General features: G+C 37.2%; 1 protein-coding gene across 2 annotated transcripts in view; it reads right to left on the bottom strand.

The window, feature by feature from the left end:
- The window catches only part of LOC122793519 (cystine/glutamate transporter-like), an 860,650-nt gene that overhangs the window by 627,688 nt on the left and 210,736 nt on the right, over window positions 1-22,226 (bottom strand). For both annotated transcript variants that reach the window (XM_044061648.1, XM_044061649.1), the window contains exon 4: window positions 19,451-19,544. In XM_044061648.1, coding sequence (XP_043917583.1) covers window positions 19,451-19,544 — 94 coding nt within the window. The remainder of the gene's footprint in view (window positions 1-19,450; window positions 19,545-22,226) is intronic.

A 22,226-nucleotide genomic window follows, 5' to 3' on the forward strand; every position in this document is an offset into this window, starting at 1 on the left:
CTATGCAACTTAAAATTCTCTACTGCAAACATAAACACCTCTCATCCCATTTTCCTGAGATGAACATCAGACAAAATTGCTCAACCTCTTACATCTTCAGTCTTTCTCTTTCTTCTGTAAAATCCCCACAATGACAAAGCATCATTATCCTACGTCCAAAGGTACAGCCCAAAATCCAAAAAAAAAAAAAAAAAAAATACAATATCCAGTCTCTGCCACCTAGCCAAATTGTGTGAGGGAATCCCTTTACAGACAAATATTTTAACAAGTCAATAGTTCTGGACTCCTGTCAGATAAATATCATGGGTTTAGAAATCAATTTGGTACCACTACAGCCTTTCTATCTGCAACAGATGTAATCTATAGTAATGACGACAATGGACTCATTAGACCTGGCATCTTTATGGATATGACAAAACAGTAAACCCTAACTGGTCATTAACAGGCTACATACATTTATCTTTTGGTGATAGCACAAATAAATGTTTTCTTAGCACCCCTAAAAATAGAACCTTTCTCGTCCTCACATTTAACCGATTTTCAACAGTAGGTATGTTCAATACAGGTCTCCCTCACAGCTCAGCTTTTCTGGATACTCATTAATGATACCATTGAAAACTACCCTATCATTAAAAGTTTCATTATGCTCTGAGGATATTCTTCTTCTTCTTATAGAATTACAAAAGTCTTACCCTAACCTTCAAGGCTCTTCCAACAGTTATTCTCAAATTTCTGCAGCTCAACACAGAAAAAACAAGGGTACTTATGTATTAACGCAACCAGATTTTTAATCCCGTGTAGTTCCTGATATTCTCGCAAAACAACTGTTTACTAAACTAAAAAGGGGTGTGTGAAGTCCAATTCACTTTTTGTAGCACTTTGGTTATGACAGAGGAACTGGACTAACGGCCAAAGTCCTCTTCCCTGGTAGCATCCTCCTTTACCGTGGTAACTTCATGGAAAATAAGAAGAAGAAGCAGGGCAGAATAAAATAATGGCAAATTCCAAAGACGACAAGCAGGTCATTTAAAATAGCAGCATATCACTTTCTTCTTCTTCTTTTTCTGGATGCCTTGTATGAGGCACAGCTTGTAAGCTACGGTTCATACACAAAAAGAAGTAAGTAAGTATGCAGAAAACCGATAAAATCTAACATCAGTGGCTTGACTGGAGAAACTAGCTGGAGTGTTTTGAACAGATGATCGGAAGCAAAGACTATCAAGGGGATTTTCAAGTAGAAAAAATGGCAGTACTGAAAAATCATTTCGACATTCTTCATTCGAGTTTTTTTTTTGGATTACCCTCTCTGTTGTAATTGATCCCCAAAGTGAGACTAGCATTGGGGGAATGAAAGGAAGTTAGCAGATGCAAAAGATTGTGTAGTACTGCCGTTGTTTCTACTTGAAAATCCCCTCGACTGTCTTTGCTTCCTATCGGATGTTCTGATGTATGTAAAAGGGCACAGACGCTGCAGCTAGTTTCTCCAGTCAAGCTACCGCAGTTGGTGACGAAGCAGCAGCGGAAGAAAATGGTGACTGCTTTCCCAAGCCCTCTGTTTACAACCCAGCCTTCCATTAAAACTTAAAAATGTTTGACTTTACTTGTAAAACACAAATTAGACAGACCTTACAGGGCAAACACAAACATCCATTCTTCAATTTTACGTCAGTTATCGCAGCATGAAAATCTGGCTGCGATAATACGTAAGTACCAAAACAAGCTCCTCACTAACCATAAAAACATCCAACTTAATTATATTTTGTACCACTAGCAAACTACCACAACTGCCATACTTAAAAATAACAGATAATCATAAACAGTATGTCCACTTTGAATTTAAATATGTAGGCCTTACTCTTGATCTCTCCTCGGACTTCAATATATATACATAGGCAGTAAAGTTACAAATGTTTTAACACAGTTAAAAACTGTACTAAAAATAATTCACCTCCTGTCTCCTGTTGACTGTATAGCACTTTGTAAAAATGTATTTCTTCCAAAACTGAAATAAACTGACTGGTGATGGAAGGTGAAGAAATAACAGTTAGCCTGGATGATTTTTCACTGTAGAACACAGATAAAGGAAGGTTTTTAACATTATAGACATGGTGAGTATTTAATTAGCCCAGCCTGGTGTGGAACATGTAGACAGAACTAGGTTTTATTTAGGTTTTGCTACAGCTGGGTTTTTAAGCTTTTAATTTTAGCTTACAATTTAAGTTGGAAATGCATGGAATTCCACAGCTTAGTACTATAAAGTGAGTACAATGAATTTCCAGCAGTACTGTTTGATTTAACAGTAATTAGAATGGATTTGCTGTTTGAGCATAGCTATATAACAAATGACTAATATTGTAATATGTTTGGAAGTGCTGGATATTTTTTCAGGTTTGTAGATTAGATTGTGAGATATGACAAGTTGTGAGAAGGTTAAGTACTGGGATAGTTCGAGCCAGTTTAGCTCTTTCAGGTTTGCACAATTCTAAAATTTTATTTGGGCATTAGTGAATAACTGGACTGTTTTATTACAGCATGCTTCCAGATTCATTTTGAAGGCAGTACTCAGTTTGTAAGAATAAGGGATGCATTCAGAAGGGATGGAAGAAGGTAGTTTTTTGCGATCATTTTTCTAGCATTGCCTATAAAATACTGTTTAGCCCTATAAAGCCATACTAGTTTCATGTGCTTTTGTTTTAATGACATGACGTAGGTACAGATCAAAGTTAAGATTATCATTATTTAGGGCCTCTGGCACTTTAGTTTGAAATACAGCTTCAATTTCTGTATTGTTAGATGAAAGCATATGAATGTGTGCTTATATCTAGAATATCTTTTAAGGTTAAAAGGCATTCTTTATTTTTTTTTTTTGTTTGTTTTAGGAGTAGGTGTGAGTTACCTTCAAGGACTCTAAGGCTGAGAAAGAGTCCTGAGTGATTTATCTATTTTTTTTAGAGATGAGGCACAGCAGATAAGTGCAGCATCAATTGCATGTTGTACTATGGTGGCATAGTTTGATGGTGGTGGTTTGAAGTTTGTTTCTGAAAATGTTAATTTAGCTTGGACCTAGATTTGACCCTTGAGGGACTCTAACTGTGACTTGTAAGTTGGGAGAAAATTATTTTTGCAATTTCATGCACTGTTGTCTGTAGAAAGATGGCTGCAGAACCTGGAAAGTGATGACTGACCAAGGCCACAGGATGAGAGTTGTATGAGAAGTTTTTGGTGTGAGACAGTATCAGAAGCTTTCTATAGGTTAGAGAAGATAGACAAGAATAATTTGCCTTCTTTTCTCTTCTGATAAATGGTGTTGGTGAAATTAAGGAGGGTGTTTTTTGTTCTTTAATTGGGTCAGAAACCGTATTGTGTTTAGTCAGAAGCTTGATGTCAAACGAAATATTTGAACAGCTGTGTGTGGATACATTTTTCCTGAATTTTTGACAGAATAGCAATGGGTTTGCAATTGAGCTACTACCTTTATATAATGATATTACAAATGTTTTTTTTCCCAAGTAGTGTGAACTAAGTTTTCTTTCATGGAATGGTTAAATGGAATGGAAAAATGGAAAGCCAGAACACCTGCTGCAAGTTTTTAATATTCTGCCAGGCAGATCATCATCAGCAAAGTTAGGAATTTTTACGTTAAGTAGGCATTTTCTAATACTTTAGGTTGGGACAGATTGGATCCTGAAATACATTGTGTTGGTGTGGCAGGGATGAAGAGAGACAAAGAATGATGTCCATTATTAAGTGAAAGAATGCTGTTTAGGAAGTACAAGTTAAATTGGGTTGCAGGTTTGTCTGTGGTGTTACTAGTTGTGGGACTAGGAGAGTTACATTAGCTAGGCGGAATAATTCTGGATTATTGTTGTGTTTATGTTGGAGGTTTGCTGTTTGATCAGATTTCTAATTTGTCTAAAAGTTTGGTAGGTACTTAGCATTTTCTTTGGAAACAATAATTTCCAGACTTTACTTCGCAGTATGATAAGCTGTTTGATTTCTTTTTCAGCCAAAGTACTGGATTTGATTTTTCTTCTTTTGTATCTCTCTGTTCTAATTGATGTCCATTGGTGACCACTCATTCAGGAGATTTAGGAATGTTGGGTTGAAATGGGAGGCCGCATCTTGTAGACTGAAAGTCTTAGTAAGTTCCAATTGAAAAGGAATGGGGAGAAGATGGGGTTGTCTGCAGTGAATATCGTTATACTGCCCTTTGGTTGTACCATACTGTTTTGTTATACTATGGCATTGTCTGTGTATGTACGTCGTTGGGAGATGATCATTAATACTAATTTTAGTAACTCTGGTAGGGAAGTTGATTAGCTGAGAGAAACAAAATTGTTACTAGAAAGTGAGGGGATGATTGAGTTACTATGGTGCCAGTCAATGTTTAAGTCACCCATAATTCTTTCTTGGAGTGAATTGCAAGATATCTAGTGGGGGACATCTTCACACAGGTTGTATAATTACTTATCGGTATTTACACAATTATATATATATATATATATATATATATATATATATATATATATATATATATACACAAATATACAAATACATGCATACATATATGTATGTGTGTGTGTGTGTGTGTGTGTGTGTGTGTGTGTGTGTGTGTGTGTGTATATATATATATATATATATATATATATATATATATATATATCTATATATATACACGCATACACACACACACAAATATACATATCTATAAATATACAGGTACACACGCACACGCACACACGTAAACACAGACACACACAGACACACACACACACACACACACACACACACACACACACACACACACACACACACACACACACACACACATATATACATATGGTTCCACTTCATTCATCGAATTACCATTTCATTGAATTGCAAATCATCGAGACCAAATCGTCAAAAACTCATTTCATTGAAAACTCATTTCATCGAATCTCAAATCATTGAAAACTATGAAGCAACTACAAATAACATCCCAGACACTTTGTACTATGTTTAAGAAGGAGGGCAAGCCCCTCTGCACCCCCCATGTGGGGGGATCTGCCCCCCACACCCCCCGTAATTAAATATACCAACTCCAAGGTCGCACTACAGTAGGGTTAGGAAATTACCTTTTTCCCCCACTGTAGTGCGACCTTGGAGTTGGTATATTTAATTACGGGGAGTGTGGGGGGTGGAGCCTCCCACCTACTTAGCTTTTATATTTATGAATCTCATTTCACTGAAAGCTAACAATATTAAATCAAAAATAGGTGAGGGGCTATGTCCCACGCCCCCCCCCCAAATGTTGGGGTCTATGCTCCCCACTCCCCTAACTATATATACTAACTCCAGGATCGCACTACTGTGGGGAAAAGGGCATATACATTTTATTTGTGCAACAGTACTAACATTCAGTAAAATGTGATTGAGTGAAATGAGTTTTCAGTGATTTCAGCTTTTAGCAATTTGGTGAGTTTTCAGTGAATCAAAGTAGACTCATATATGTAACTCCAAGGTTGCACTACAGTAGGGAAAAGGCAAATTCCCATCACTACTGTACATCGATCTTGCACAAGAGCAAAGCTGGCTCATTGGAGAAGCTGACTTGTGATGAGCTTGGCTGGCTTCCATTTTCATTTGACAAGTTGCTGTTCAACATTATATATACATGTGTGTGTGTGTATATATATATATATATATATATATAAAACACTTAGTCATATACTCATATAACTGAAATGCACAAGATCACTTATGTGTGAAAAACTCAGCGGAAGTTTTTTAAGAGGATACAAGAACATTATTCTAGTGTGAAAAAGAAGGATAAGAGAAGTGCCCTTTTCAAGCATTCCACAACTTGTGAACATTTTAGAACATTTTTTTTCTTTGTTTTTTTTTTTGTTTGTTTTGTTTTTTGTTTTCAGAAAAAGTTGAAAATGATTTGAGAGGGGGGCAAGTGAAATGGAACTTCTTTGCAGAAAAACATTTGCTTTCCAACTATTGAAATTGTAGTACAGCACCAGGCTTAAATGATTACATTTCCCTAGTAGCCACCCTGAAGAACGGACATAATAAACTTACATGTCATTGGCCAGTTTTGATCACATGAACAGAAAGTTTTTCATATTTAAAGTCATTATTGGGGATGTGTTTTTACATTAAATTACATTTTCAAATCAAAAAGGCTATGCTAAAAAGGCAAGTATTGCATCCTTTTTTCTCTCCCGCTTGCTGGTTATTTTAATAATATTAGTGGAATACTGGAGGACTAAGGCTCCAGTTTGAATTTATTTTTCCCAACCAATCTACCCTTCTGTTTTTCTGATTTTAAAAGGCTCTGTCTCTGATTTCCACCCCTTATTGTAATCTGACTTCCAAAGTCCTTTCCTTAGCTCTTTCATCCCAACAAATATCTGTTGTGTAACCTGTTTAAGAACTTACCCATACATTGTTTTTTAAATATCCGTAATACTACATCCACCCCCCTCCCAGCAAAACAGTATTGTACTTGAGTAAACATCTCTTACTACAAATTGTCTTCTGCTCATTTTCTCAGACCTCCAGTCTTGTGGCCTTGCTATACTCTGAGGGAGACTACCTAAAGAGTGTTCTGTATAACCCAGTTCATGACTTACAGTAGCCCACCCAAATACAGGTCCAGACAACATGGATATGAAATTTCCAAATGTCTCTGCAGCCAGCTTGGAGATATAGGCATCCTGAGACACTGCTGCAGTTGTCTCATTTTCATAGACAACCACTTAATTCTTAAAGAAATAAACACAGTATGTGAGAGATGCACATACACAATTTCACTGAAGGCAAAAATATGACACACAAACAAGGTTGTTAAGAATATGCACACTATATCCACCAGAAAAGGTCTCCACCACCCACATAGTCTAACTAAAGCTGAGGCACTAAAAACAATCTTCCCAAAGCTCAAAGACCTCCTAAACTATAAACTGCAATGTCTATCTTCAACAATTGCTAAAGAACTCACCAAAGGCAACAACAAACACCACATATATGCCTACACCCAGTGGCAAGCAAACATATTACCCAGGACATAGGGGACTCCATTGTATGACACACAGATGCTCCACTCACTAGACTGCTTATCTGGAGCCAGGACCTGCCAAATTATACACACACTCAAGTCACTACACAACAGGTACCAGTATGATTCAATGTGGCCGGACAATATGAAGAGAGACATTAGCTCTATGAATATGTGTCTCAGGTATGTACATGCCTTGCATTGATCAGCATTCTGCCTTGACCAAGCATGATACCACAGCACAAACTAAAGGTGAGTGACATCTGGTGTCTTTCAGGGTGTGGGGGATTCAATATTTCTCAGCATGGGAAGACATGGTTAACAAATCATATTGCTTTACAAAGGATGTTCTGCTTCTGTCTCCCCTAGGCTTCTGTATATTGGCTAAAACTTTATCCTCTACTTAAAGCCTTTTTTACGTAATATCAAATTGACAAACCTAGCATCATATCAAATAAAACCAAAAGAAACCTAAAGGTGTTCCTGATCAATGTTAGAAGCCTAAAAAAGAAACTCCATACCATTTCAAGCTCTCTTCATTCTAGAAAATATAGATATTTGTGCCATTATCAGGACATAGTTTAAATTCACAGAAAGAACTCCAACTGTGCAAGGCTTCAGTGCCTTCCAGATATTAATACCATCAGTTGCACACACCGGGACAAAAGGAAGAGATGTTTTAATCTATATTAGAACAAGCATAACTCTACATTAGCTAAACTGGACGATGCCCTGAACTTTATGCACATGTTGCCCTGTATGTCCCTAGAATGCCTTAGCTCATACCTAGACATACTGGAGACAGCCACTATTAAACCAAATGCTCTATTCATGGGAGATTTTATCCATCACTATATAGACTGGGAAACATACACTACCTTATACTCACAGACATGATGATTTGTGGACTTTATTAACACACATATCCTTGACTAGATACTGCGCACACTGACCTGAGGTTGAAACTTAATGGACCTGGTACTCATTGATATGGAAGAATGAAGCATGTTTTCCAGTGACACATCCTCAGTGTTAAGGCTGGTCCACAAAACTGTCTCCTTTGAAAAAAAAAATCATCTCTGTAACTCCAGCAAACCCTTTAATACTTGGGAACTATTCCTAAGCAAACTACGTCCTATTAAGCAATAGTTTGTCAAAATTCAATGCCCCTCCCAACACAGAGTTCACAACAACTTGTATGGAAGTGCTCAAAGAGACCCTGTACATCCAAGTAAATAGATGTATATAGGCTGCTGCACCTACTAGAAGTAAGCTGAAAACAAACCCTAAAAGCAAACCCCACTGGAAGAATCCTAACCTTAATAGGGTATATAACAAAGGAAAATTACATGGCTAAACTCAGGAAGAGCAACTGCAATAATGATAGGACCTCTCCTATTAAACTAAAGAGGAAACTAAGCACACTAATTAAGTTTAACAAAGCCAATTACTTGGTCAAGATAGCTTTCATGCTAAAGACAACCATGAGGCCTTGGACAGCTTTGTCCAAAACCTCAAAGGCAGCACACATCAGTGTGTCAAAGTGGTAGTTAGTGGTGCCACCTTCAGTGAGCAGAGCAACATGACAAATTTACTGGCTGACAAATTCAAATCAAACTTCACAACCCACTGCCCCCATCTCCTCCCATTAAATACTTATGAAGATAAGCCTCCTCAACTATTAACAGGGAGGAGGTCCTGGTGCCACTGGCTTAGTCCAAAAATGTAGCCTCAATGGACACCGATAGTATCCCAGGATGGCTCCTAAATAGCTTGAAACATGATCTATAAGGACAACTTGAGTCACTATTCATCTATAGCCTCAAAATAAGATTTGTTCCACGAGAATGGAGGACTGCAATATTTATATCACTTCACAAGGGCAGACCATCAACTGAATCCAGAAACTACAGACCTATTATGCTGACTAGTCTAATATGCAAAGTCATGGAATGAATCATCACAGAAATGATCGACAAAGACATAGGAAACCTTTGGGCACTGGATCCAACCCGGTTTGGCTATGTCAAGGGAAGGTCGTGCCTACTAAACCTTGTGGACTTCATTGAGAAAGGTCGCCAATGCAATGGATAAAGGAAAAATGGTACATACCACTTACCTGGACCTGTCTAAGGTTTTTGATATAATACCTCACTTGGGTATAGTTGATAAACTGAGTGAACTGGTCAGAATCCCCTACATAACTCATTGTATTGCTAGCTCGCTTACAGACAGGACTGAGGAAGTCAGGACTGGTGATACCACATCCACTAAGGCAATGGTCACCAGTGTGATATCTCAGAGTTCTTTGGTGGGGTTATTCCTATTTGACAACTACTTCTTTGAGGTAAAGGCTAGTGTCAAGGGAATTTGATTCATCAGGTTCACAGTTGACTGCAAATTGGTAGCAACCATAAATTCCCCTTATGATACAAACATCTTACAAGAGGGTTTAACACAGACAAGCAACTGTTACCAAACTCACGGATGAAAACTCAATGCCATGCAATGCATTATGGTGCCTTTTGGGAAAACTGCCATACATGCTCATTACTCCATTGATAAGACACCCCTAAGAGCTGACCTGGTAGTCATCGATCTGGGATCATATGTAAATAGTAATCTGGCATTTCACAAACATGTGGTCAAGGCAATAGAAACTCATACTATGCTGCCCAACTTATACGTAAGGACCCATCATTGAGTATAATGCCCCCTTTGGCATGTACTTGACCAGACATATGCAACAGTTGGAATGCCCACAAAGGTTTCTTTCCAGGAGAATCCGGGATATTAACACATTGTCCTATATGGATTACCTTAGTGCATTATTTTTATATTATGTCTAAAGTAGTTTACTTTGAGAGGAAATATGTCTGGCATACATGGCATCCTTGGATCCAGATCTGTTGGACCTTTTGCACATATGCAAAATGTACAGCAGCAAAACCACTTGATCCAAGCATTTAAATTTTGCTTGTGACATAAATAAGACATGTTGACCACACAGGCATTTTTTTCACAGGATCTCCAGGCTCTGGAACAGGATCCCCATCCACACCCATATTTAAGCATAATCTTGACTAATGGGTGAGAAATCAGAAGTTCACCATGGGTCTGACCCACATGTCTCTGATAGACAGAAGCAGGCAGTAATGCCCAAGTTAACATAACTCCCACAGAACCTCTAGAAACTTCCTAACATACCCCGTCCTAATAAACACCGAGGAAACATATGGACACAGTTGGGTCGGACTGCATGCCCAGGCTTATAGAGGCCCTAGTGTTTGCTAGCCTGCTATATAGCTATGAATCTAAGCTTTGGTATAGAGCAAAGGTATTAAATATGAAAAATACTAACAATCTTTAGTAGAACATGAGATACATTTTGAAAAAAAGCTAGTAAAAAATAAAATGTTTACTAGGGAAACTTGAGATATTATATTTCCAATAAAGAGCTGGTTAACTATGAAGGAAAAAATAAAATACTCAACATGCCATCAATGGGCCACTACCCTGAAATGTGGCACATAATTTATGCAACTCTGATTCAAAATGTGTTTACAAAAAGTGAGTGCAAAATAACCTTTACAAATGAAATTACGTAACAGTACATGTTATGCAAATGAGCTCCTAAAATACTACCCAGAAAATGTTATTTTTGAATTCCACACAGTTAATAGAATGCTGCATAACAGACCATTAGTTAAAATAGTTGGACAAATTATGCTACATTAAAATACACTGCAAAACATGTAGTTGCCATACATGAACTAGTACATGTAAAATTAAAACTGACAAGCAAACAAAAATGCAGATATCTATTTAATAAGTGCACCCAGGCACCTCAGAGTGTGCAAGGTACAGATATTACTGCATGTCCCAGGATTATAAAGCACTGGCCCTTTGAACTCTTGCTTCAGAACATCTTTGAATCCATGACATTATCTGTACCATGCACAGCCACCTTGTACTCCAATGCATACAGCATCGATATTTGCAGCCACACACACACACACACACACACACACACACACACACACACACACACACACACACACACACACACACACATTCATGTAGTGTTGTGTCTGTATTTATCATATATATATATATATATATATATATATATATATATATATAGAGAGAGAGAGAGAGAGAGAGATGTACATAGACTGTGCATGTGCATGTGAAACAAGAAATATTCACACTTAAAAGACCGAACAATGGATAAAATAGAAAACTGATTTTTGCAGGTGGGCAAGCCCTCTCTTCATGCCCATTGTGGGGGGGCTCTGACACCATACACTCCACTAATTATTCATACTGACCACAAGATTGCACTATGGTAGGGCAAGGACAAATTCCAAAGCCCCAATGTTCTGTGATCACACTCAGTCATTTCCTGTATTTTTTTTTCAATGGATCAATATTTTGTGCTTAAAACATCCTGGTGCAATCAGTTTTGGTTCAGTATTTAAACATACAATGAAATGATGGATGCCTGAATGCTTGGCTATATGGATGTAGTATACACTGTGGAATGTTAACTTCATATCAGATTTTACTGGTGTGTGCTTTTATTGAAAGCACTCATTTTTAAAAACAGGAAGTTTATGAAAGGAAGAGTAGTGACTCTCCCTTTTCTGTGTGCGATATGCTTACATTCACAGTAATCGGAAGAGTGTTATTGCCCAAACTTTTGTATATACACAAAGTTTCAACATTAGGGGTGGCAGTGTGTATGTGTGGGAGTGTTTACTCATTAAGGTTAGATTAAGGACTAGGAAAAGGGTTAGGTTTGGTGTTCTGCATGCTTGCTAGTATGTATGAAGATGTGTGATTGTGTGTCTTTGAGAGTTTCTTGATTAGGGTTTGAGTAAAGGTTAATAAAGGGATATATTTAAGTTGTGTGTTTGTGAAGTATATGTGAAGTGGGCCAGTCTTAGGAAAATTGGGCCTATCTAGCCCAAAACGGCCCTGTTCCCTTTAGGGGCCCTGCACTAGACTACTGCAGGGTCATTATGGCTTATGTAACCAAGTGATTTGTCTGAAAAACACTACAGTAAACTGCAAGTGATTTTCCTTCTGCTTGCCCTGGTTCTGTAGTACTTGCATTGTTAGAGGAGTGGATTTTTCCTGTCACATATTACACTCATGGCCAGACCAGTATTATTCACAACTGCAGCTTCATCCCTAATGTAGAGCTCACACTGTTAGCTGTTCATGGTCCCATAGTGGGCAGTTGCTGTTGCTGTGGCTCAACAGGGTTTTCATTCCAAAACTTGTCATATTAGCCATGAAGTTTTGTGCACCTCTCCAGTTACTGTCTCAGAAGATAATAAGATCAGGCTTAATTTGAAGACTGGTTGAGAGATACTATATTTATTTACTTCTCTTGTGATTGATTGCTAATTAATACAATTACAATTACAAGAAAGAACTGGGGAGCAGTCTGTGTCAGACAACATGAGCATCTACCCTAATGAGCATAAAGAAGTACTCTAATGAGAGATAACGTCTAGTCACCAAAATGTGTGGCAGAATGCTACCAGTTCAACAGTATGTCAGAGAACTGCTTGTTATAGGAGCAAAATGATCCAGGAAGGTGAAACATGAGACGTGTTTGCTGACTGGCAGAAGGCAACTGTGGATACGAACATGACTTACTTTGGTGAAAGTAGGAAAACAGTAACTGAAAGAGTTTGACTCATAAACGTACTACACACTTTCAGAGTCACATACAAAACAGAAGTCAAGCTGAAACTTAAAGCTAAAACAATGACTGAACTAGATGGGTTTTGGGGAGAAGCATATTACGAACAAACAATGTAGATTTTGTGTGTTCTCACTATATCCATTTGTTTCCTTACATCATTTTGATTTCTTTATACCTGCCAAAGCATGAAGCTTAGTGACTACCATTATCTGTGCAAACAATTTTTATTGTTACCCTTATGACCTGTGGTTAAATACACTAGAACGCAACACAGGCACGCTGTAGTTGGTGTAACAGTCTTCTTTTATTGCATTCTGGTACCTCGGCCTTCGCCTTCTCAAGGAATACATTCATCCTACATACCATCACACCTTTTATATCCATTGCAAGGTCAAATTGACATAATTAATTGCAATCAAACAATTAAACAATTAAACAACCATTAAGTGAACCTACCCTTATAATCTACAGAATTTTACTAAGTGCATTATTAAGTGCATTATTTTTTACATTATTTTTAACTTCAAAAAATTTGCTAATAAACATTAAGTATAAAATACTTTATGTGATTTAACACCTGTATTATAAATAACATTTTCTTTCTTAACATTTAAATAATTTATGCATAAAAAATATTATCAAAAAGTTCTATACAAAACTTTATATTATGAATTTTTTATTATGAATTTTTGTATTGGTAAACACAAAATGTCTGAATAAACTTTTGTATATCCAGCTATAATTGTCCTTGAACTTCAATTACTTATAATACAATAATTCATGTTTCAATATTCATACCATTTGGAAAGTAAGTTTTGTAATTCAAAATAAATCTGGATTCCATTTTTAATAATCTATTATGAAATCCTGCACCATCATCTAGATGGTGATCGTATGATCGTATGGTAGATATCCCAATTTAAAAGAGATTTTGAGCACAAGGCACAGTTTGGGAAAAAACTCAAAAACAGAAAAAATAGGAACATATAGATGTGGCAAGTGTAAAGTTTGCAGTAAAGTTAGGAATTTAGATGGAACTAAGATTAACAATGTGAACTATAAAGCCTTAGTATATTTTGATTGTAATTCGGTGGGGGTAGTGTACATTATAGGTTGTGGTTGTGGCAAACAAAAATGGTATATTGGTCAAACTAGCAGAAAAGTGAAACTTAGAATTATGGAACATTTGGGTGACATTAAGCATAGAAGATTGGAGAGTCCTGTGGCTAAACATTTTTTGGACTTTCATAGGGGGATTCCTGAAGGATTCATATATTGTGTGTTAGGCAAACCTAAAAATCTAGATGATGGTGCAGGATTTCATAATAAATTATTAGAAATGGAATCCAGATTTATTTTGAATTACAAAACTTACTTTCCAAATGGTATGAATATTGAAACATGAATTATTGTATTATAAGTAATTGAAGTTCATGGACAATTATAACTGGATATACAAAAGTTTATTCAGACATTTTGTGTTTACCAATACAAAAATTCATAATAAAAAATTCATAATATAAAGTTTTGTATAGAACTTTTTGATAATATTTTTTATGCATAAATTATTTAAATGTTAAGAAAGGAAATGTTATTTATAATATAGGTGTTAAATCACATAAAGTATTTTTATACTTAATGTTTATTAGCAAATTTTTTGAAGTTAAAAATAATGTAAAAAATAATGCACTTAATAATGCACTTAGTAAAATTCTGTAGATTATAAGGGTAGGTTCACTTAATGGTTGTTTAATTGTTTAATTGTTTGATTGCAATTAATTATGTCAATTTGACCTTGCAATGGATATAAAAGGTGTGATGGTATGTAGGATGAATGTATTCCTTGAGAAGGCGAAGGCCGAGGTACCAGAATGCAATAAAAGAAGACTGTTACACCAACTACAGCGTGCTTGTGTTGCGTTCTAGTGTATTTAACTACAAGTATTCTTTAGTGTATTATATATACCCTTGTGACCTGTAGTATGGCTAGAAAAGATCTGCATGTATTAGTCCATTTTCTAAATTTAAAGATAGTTAAATAAATAAAATTAAACTTTCAGAAATAGCCATAAGTGATGTAGTGCACGCGTAATAACATTTCTAGGAGAAGCCTGAATTTCTTACCATTACTGTTAAGCAGTCAGGGGAAATTCATTGGTTTTATGTGTTTTTTGTGGAAACACTTTGACCATAACACAGTATGAGAATTATCTGGGTAAGGAACTCCAACCATTCATAGTAAGCTCAGGAAATACTTGAAAGCCAGTAAAGGAAGAAAGGTATAATATGAGATGAGAATGTATAATGAAGGTTAGAAAAATGACGTGATATTTTTGGTCCATCAGCCTTCCCGGGGGCTATTCGGCCTAGCCCTAGTGACTCATGGAGGTATTCAGCCTAGCCCCACTGACTCGTGGAAAACAGTTATCTTGCCTTTGATTAATGAATGCTAAATGACTTTATCCCTCTACCCCAGGATCTTTACCTTTGTCCTCTTTGTTATAATTACATTTCTTACTCTCTCCGTACCACCTTACTGCTAATAATGTGGATGTACACTACTGAATTGACCTTTGTTTTTCTTTTTTCCCTTCCCCAGTCCTTTTCTTTTCTTTTATTTTCCTAACCTACCTCATATTTTCCTGTGTAATGCTTTCTTTATCTTTCTTCCCCTCCACCTCCATACTGTTCTTTCTTTCCTAACTATCCAACTCATTTCCACATCCAGATCCAGTATTTTCCAACATCACTCAAACTTTCTTCTGTAGACCTTACATTACTTCATAGGTAATTAGTAGGCTATGTAACTGTGAGGATCTTTAAAAGCCTACCCACACATTCTCATTAATTTTTAGCATTTATATTCTAATACAAATAACCCAGAGATGAGCAGAACATTTATATGTTGCCCCTAGCCATGATGGACATGGATCTAAATTAGGGGTGAATTTGCAGTTACTCATTCATTCAGTCAGATTACATTTGAATAGTGTAACGGAAGCTCTGCTTTATGTAGAGAGGAAGACAAATCCATAGAAGTGGTATTCTCCGTGATACATATTTATCCCTCCAGCATGTTGTATTTGTGACTGTTACTGTAGTGTATTATATGAGATGTGTTTTATTGTTTTAAACACCTGATGAAGCTATTACAGTGAAAGTGCTTGTGTTCTGTGCACTTGAAGCAAAATCTTTTACTACTGGATACTGCGGTCCTGACTGTATCTGGTTTTTATTGGATTTATTCATTTTTGTCTTTCTTCGACACAGCGTTTGATCCTGCTTCAGTGGTATTTCTTTTAATTTTTGTTATGTTGTATTTGTGTAACAAAAAAGATTTAAATCTCTTGAGCTAGTGTTTAGGCCCCCACTGAATTTGTGAATGTCCAGTAGGTGAATCTCAAACCAAAAGCAGTAGATGGAATAAAGGAGCAAACACAATTCTTTAGCACTTTCATTCAGATTTATTCCTCATGAACTTCTTCAGAAAAATGTTAACCTCTCAACACACGCCTCTTTTACGTTACATCAAACATCGCATGACTTTCAAAATACTTTGAATTAAAGGTGTAAAATCATACCATAAAAATAAATAAGAATATAAAAAACTGTCTTGTTTTACAGGCAGCATTAAACGTCAAAACATCATACAAAATGTCTTGGTGTAAAAACATCATATTATTATATAAAAAAATATAATGTCATTTAAATATTATTTATTATTTTAGTGCTAGAAAGCACTTAATGTTAATACATTTGTTCAGACCAGGGGCTCTGTCGGCTACCAAACTGATCTGCCACAGGGACTCCTTGCATTCTAAAATCAAATTGATGTTCCCTATATAGTCCATTTGTTGAACACAGTCTATAACTGAAAAGGTGGAGACAAATAGTCCTTTTGAGATGTGTAATAAATGTACCAGATGTGTTACTTATATACCTACATTGTTTACACTTTCTACAAGAGAAAGTTCCTCGAACACTATTTTCATCAGTCAGTGCTGACTTGTGTCCCACTCCGTGTTCCAAAATGTTTTTAATGTTCTTATTTCTCTTGTAGGTAAACTTAGACTGTACACCAACGACCAGTGTAAGTTCCCTGTTGTCCATCAAAACCTTCCAATTGCCCTTAATTCTATGTTTAATGACACTAATCTCATTGACAATGGGAATGAGGAAAGAAATGGTGAACACTGTGTTCTCCTTTTCTTTCCTAATATTACTTACATCACCAACCCCCCCCTAATAATGGGCTTAGCAGCATTCTGTCTCAGAATGAACACTTCCTTTTGTGTATTTGTTAACCAAACCTGGTCATACCCTCTTTGTTCAAAAAAATGTGTCAACATGATGGGGTCTACTTCACCCTGTCAAAGGCCGACAATATTGAAGCTGATATCGTCGGCACCAAAATGTCAAAAGCAAAAGTCATTGTGCATGTAAATGGAAATCTCTGTAAGGGGAGATTTCCATTTACCGCAATATAGTGCCATCTCGGAGTTGGTATATTTAAGTAGCAGGGTGTGTGGGGGCAAGCAATTTGTGTTGTGTTTGGGTGTTTTTTTGGGGGGGGGTTTGTGTTTGATGTTCGGGGGTTTCGACATTTTCGTGTTGATTATTACGGTGTGGACAGTATGAGTTTTCAACAGTGTAATATAAACCCACATGATGACCTCTTGAAAGAAAGTGTCATCATCAGATGTAAGTCTACTGAGGCGAATGAATTGCCCCTTAATCACCCTTTCTTTATATGCCTAGGGTGTAAGCTGTCTCTGTGCAAGTATTGATTGAGAAAAACATATTCCTATAAATTTTACTCACAAAGGTTACTAAATGTGTCAAAAGCCAAGTGTATGTCCAAAAAATTGATAGTCTTACCAAAACTTCCCATAGAGAATTTCAAAAATATGTGGTCTGATTTAAGTCCCTAACAAAGGACTCAAATTCACTCTCATCACCAGTCTACAGAAGTATCAAGTCATCAATAAATCTTTGATATAAAATAATGTGGGACCTCTGTGAATGTGAATACAAATATCTCTCCTCCGACATGGCCATTGCAAGGTTGGCAAAAGATGGAGCCACCCTTTCCCCCATAGCCACTCCTGAGGTCTGTTTATAATATCGTTGATCGAATTAAAAAAAATTGTCAAGAACTATACCCATAAGTTTCCAAACCATCTCAATTTTACTGTGTGTGAAGTCAGTATACCCATTGAGATAATCTCTCAAATATTCTATACCAGCATCTTGGTTGATGCATGTGTACAATGATTTAACATCCAAAGACACAAAGTAAAACTCACCATGAGTGGGACTGATATCCCTCAAAATTTCCAAAAGATGCCAAGAGTCCTTAAGATACGATTTTGCTTTTTGCACTATAGGATTAAGTATATGATCCAACCATAGGGAAATATTTTCTGTCTTGGTTCTCTTAGCTGAAATAATGGGCCTAAAGAGTGGATTTGTTTCTGATTTGTGTACTTTGGGTATCCAAAAAAGAAGTCCCATGCTGCAATGTTCCACTAACACATATTCATATGTGTCATGATCTAGACTACCCAGACAAAACATGTCAAAAATGTCAGTTTTTATTCTCAAAACTGTTGTTTATCACATTCTTATCTACAATGGAATAAGCTGTATCATTGACCAACATATTTTCAATATTTCTGACATAATCTTCAGTACACATAATCACCATCATACCACCCTTATCAGCTCTCATTACTCTAATGTTTTTATTTTTACTTAACGTACACAGTGCCTGATGTTCTTCCACAGTGAGGTTATGCATATGGGTGTCCTTTACAATATTCCTCATATCCAATTCACACATCACCAGACACTTGCAAGGTGTTACACAAGGGATGCTTGTATGACACACGTCATCACTGACTGATGAAAATAGTGTTCGAGGAACTTTCTTTTGTAGGAAGTGTAAACAATGTAGGTATATAAGTAACACATCTAGTACATTTAATACATATCTCAAAAGGACTATTTGAGTCCACAGACATTTCAATTGTGAGAGTACCAATATAGTTTATGTGGCAGTATGTGATTCCTGTCCCAGTTATTATATAAGGAAAACCATTAGATGTTTAAAGCATAGAATATATAAGCACACACTTGCTATTAAGAAAAAGGACTTAACCAATGCTTTAGCTAGGCATGCTATTCACTGTAGCTGATCACATGCTAAAGAATGTTGTTGTTTGTCTTTTGGCTTTTCGGTTAAGGGTCGCCACAGTGGAACTCTGGTCCACTAATGATTGGCAGTAGATTTTCACGAACGCCGAGGTGCCAGCTCGACATTCAACCTTTAATGAAGGCAGGCCCATTTTATGCATGTCTTTTGAATGTCCACCTAACCGCGGGGAGGACATGCAGACTCAACACAGAAGGCACTCCCCGCACTCCAGCCGAGAATCAAATGGGAGAACCTCGTGCTGTGAGGCAACAATGCTACTGCTGCACCACCATGGATTGATCACATGCTAAAGAATACCTAACCAAAAAAAAAAAAAAAAACAGCTAAACCTTTGAAGTAAGTTGTGTCAGCTTCTTTATCCACAGTGATAAGTGATTTTATTGTTGCAGTACACCTGCACATTTCAGCAAAGCAAAAGTTTAGCATTTAGTATCATTTAGTAGCATTTAGTCCATGTAATACTTACCACCCTGCATATGCATACATTCCAGAAAATACTGCAAGAGGCAGCTTGCCAAAGTTAATATCACCCGCAAAGGCATCAGCAAAGTTACTCGAATCTAGTTAAAAAAAAAATCATAAAAACAGTATTGGCAGATTGTCAAAATGATGGTACAATTTAACTTTTGACAAAACTATGCTTATTTATTATTTATCTTATTCACTCAGCACACAATGTGTGCAATCACGTTTAACCTAGATAGAAGACTGTTGCTTCAGACAATCATTACTGTGAAATTAAATATAATATCATGTAGATAAAGTCAATAAATATGTCATATAAAAAATGTAATGACTTTTTGGAAAAAGTGTAGTCATACTTTCTTAATGTTCCATAAAGTTGCTGAAAGAATCTTTTTAACAGCACCAGAAGAATACTTTCCACTAATCAAATAACTGATGAGATTTTAGTATATGCTGACCACTCAGCTGACATCATAGGATCATAGGAGGTTACAAGGCTAATGGCCCCAAGACCCTTACAAACCTAGACAAGTTCAATCCATTCCCAATGGTGTCTGGTTCAAGCAGACACTAAAATCAGAACCTATTGCCCTGTCCAAGAGAGGCACAGGTGGAACCTCCAGGGTGAATTTCTGGTTGCCCATCAAATTATCCAAACTGCGCTTAAATAGGGCCAATGAACGCGGGAAGCTTGTTCCAAAGGTGAGGCAACTTCTGTGAGACAACTCTGTCTCTCCAGCAAGTTCTGCTGATATCACGTACCAGGTTAAGATCCTTTAAGTGAGTGACCCTTGTGCCATAGAATTATGAATGTGCAGCATTTCCATCAAAGCTGGGTTGAGATTGCTCTCTATTCAAGGCACAGGTTGTCTCAGAGCAGTCTGTATGACACAGAATAAAGTTTCAATGATTTCAGTCTGTCTGCATAAGACAGATCTTGATGACCCTGAATTTTCTTCATAAGGAACCTTTGTGGTCTCTTCAATTGCTCCAGGTGTTTGGAAAGGAACATACCAAAGGGAATATTGTACTCTATTATTGGCCTGATGAGGGAAGAGTACAGGAAGGTTATAACCTCTTTATATCTGGAGGCAATGCCCTTACTTATGGGATGAGCAATATAAAATGCCCTTCTTACCACTGTGTAGACATGGTGATTAAAGATAAGGTTGCTGTCGACCTGTGTGCTGAGATCTCTCTCTACTGACTGTATGCTTAAGGCATTGCTATTGATGTAGTAGTTTGCAGGAACATCATCTTTGCCTAAGGGGACGATAATGCATTTTTTTGCATTAAGTTTAAGACCATGACTTTGGCACCAGTCATTAGTCTGCATAAGCCCTTCTTGCAGGATGTTGACATCGCAAGGGGTTTCAATGATGACTCCCAGCTTGTCAGCCACAGTCCTTTAGTTTTAGCCTGCACTTTGGAGAAGTAGATTCAAAACAGTAGTGGTTTCAAAACCACTCCCCTGTGGAACACCACTGGTTACGGGTCTGCTGGAGGAGGCGTATTTGCTATATCCACAGGTTCTATATATGTAATGCCATTAACTACAAGTTCAGCACAAATTTGGGCCTTACCTTTTTGATTACAGATGTTACTAAAGAACACCATGTGGTTATCCTTAGTTAGGGAAGCTAATTTAGATGTGTAGTTAGCTTTGGAGGACTTCACAAGGAGTCTTGTTTGTTTGTTTAAATTGAAGAGGGAGTGTTTCCACTTTTGAGACCATTCCTTCCTGCTCTTAGACAGCAGTTTCTTTTTCCGGTTGTATAGCCTATTAATGGCAGTTGTACACCAGACATGTTTGTTTTTCCTTGAAGAGCTTGCTTTGGTTCTATCAGGTATGATAGAGTCAATACAATTGTACAGGTGCTTGTATAAAACATTGGTGTATAACTCAGCATAGGTTTCGGTCCATCAGTGGGGGGAGGGGTTATAAAGCTATTTATGCCATCACGTAAAAGGCTGTAATTGGCCTTGGAGAAGTTTTTTAGTCTAGTTGTTGCTAAGGGGGTCTTGTGTTATAGTTATTTCTAGTGAGACTGATTTGTGGTCAGATCTCACCAGGGATGGCCACACACTGGGGGAGGTGCAGTGGTCTCCCATGTTGGTGAACACCAGGTCCAGGATGTTTGAGCCCCTTGTGGGTGTGTCAATCTGCTATTCTAGGCCATTGGAGTTAACAAAGTCCAGGAAACTTTGGGTAAGTGAGTTAGGACATGTATAATTTACCCAGTCTATGGACGACTCATTAAAGTCACCCAAAACCAGGGTGTTTGGTTCCATCTTGATTGACTCAAGTAGTTCCAAGTAGGCCAAGTGGGTGTCCTGATTCAAGGAGAGGGTCCTATAGCTAGCAATAACCTGAAGAGGAGTCTTACCTACAGTCAATTGCGGCTGAAGTAATTCAAGGGAATCGTGCTGTTTAACCAATCAAGAGGTGCATTTATCTTTAATGAATATTGATACACCACCTCCTTTAGTTCTCATGCCTTCGGTCTGTGGTCTGAACATGTGGAAGGAAATGTAACCTGGTATAGCTGGGGTGCTCTCCGCAGCATTAAACCTTGTCTCAGTGATTGCAGAAATGTCAGCATCTTCCAGGGTGAGGACTGCTTACAGTGAGTGCAGTTTCCAGTTTAGACTCCTAGCATTTAGCAGCATAACCTTGTAGTTGTTTGTAGAGGGGGGTTTTACATTGGGAATTTTGTTCTTATGACACTGCCTAAAAAGGCACTATGGGGATGGCAAGAGCCTTAGCCAGTAATTGA

This window comes from Protopterus annectens, chromosome 2.part0, assembly GCF_019279795.1.
Source record: "Protopterus annectens isolate FY-2018-M chromosome 2.part0, PAN1.0, whole genome shotgun sequence".
Taxonomy (NCBI): domain Eukaryota; kingdom Metazoa; phylum Chordata; order Ceratodontiformes; family Protopteridae; genus Protopterus; species Protopterus annectens.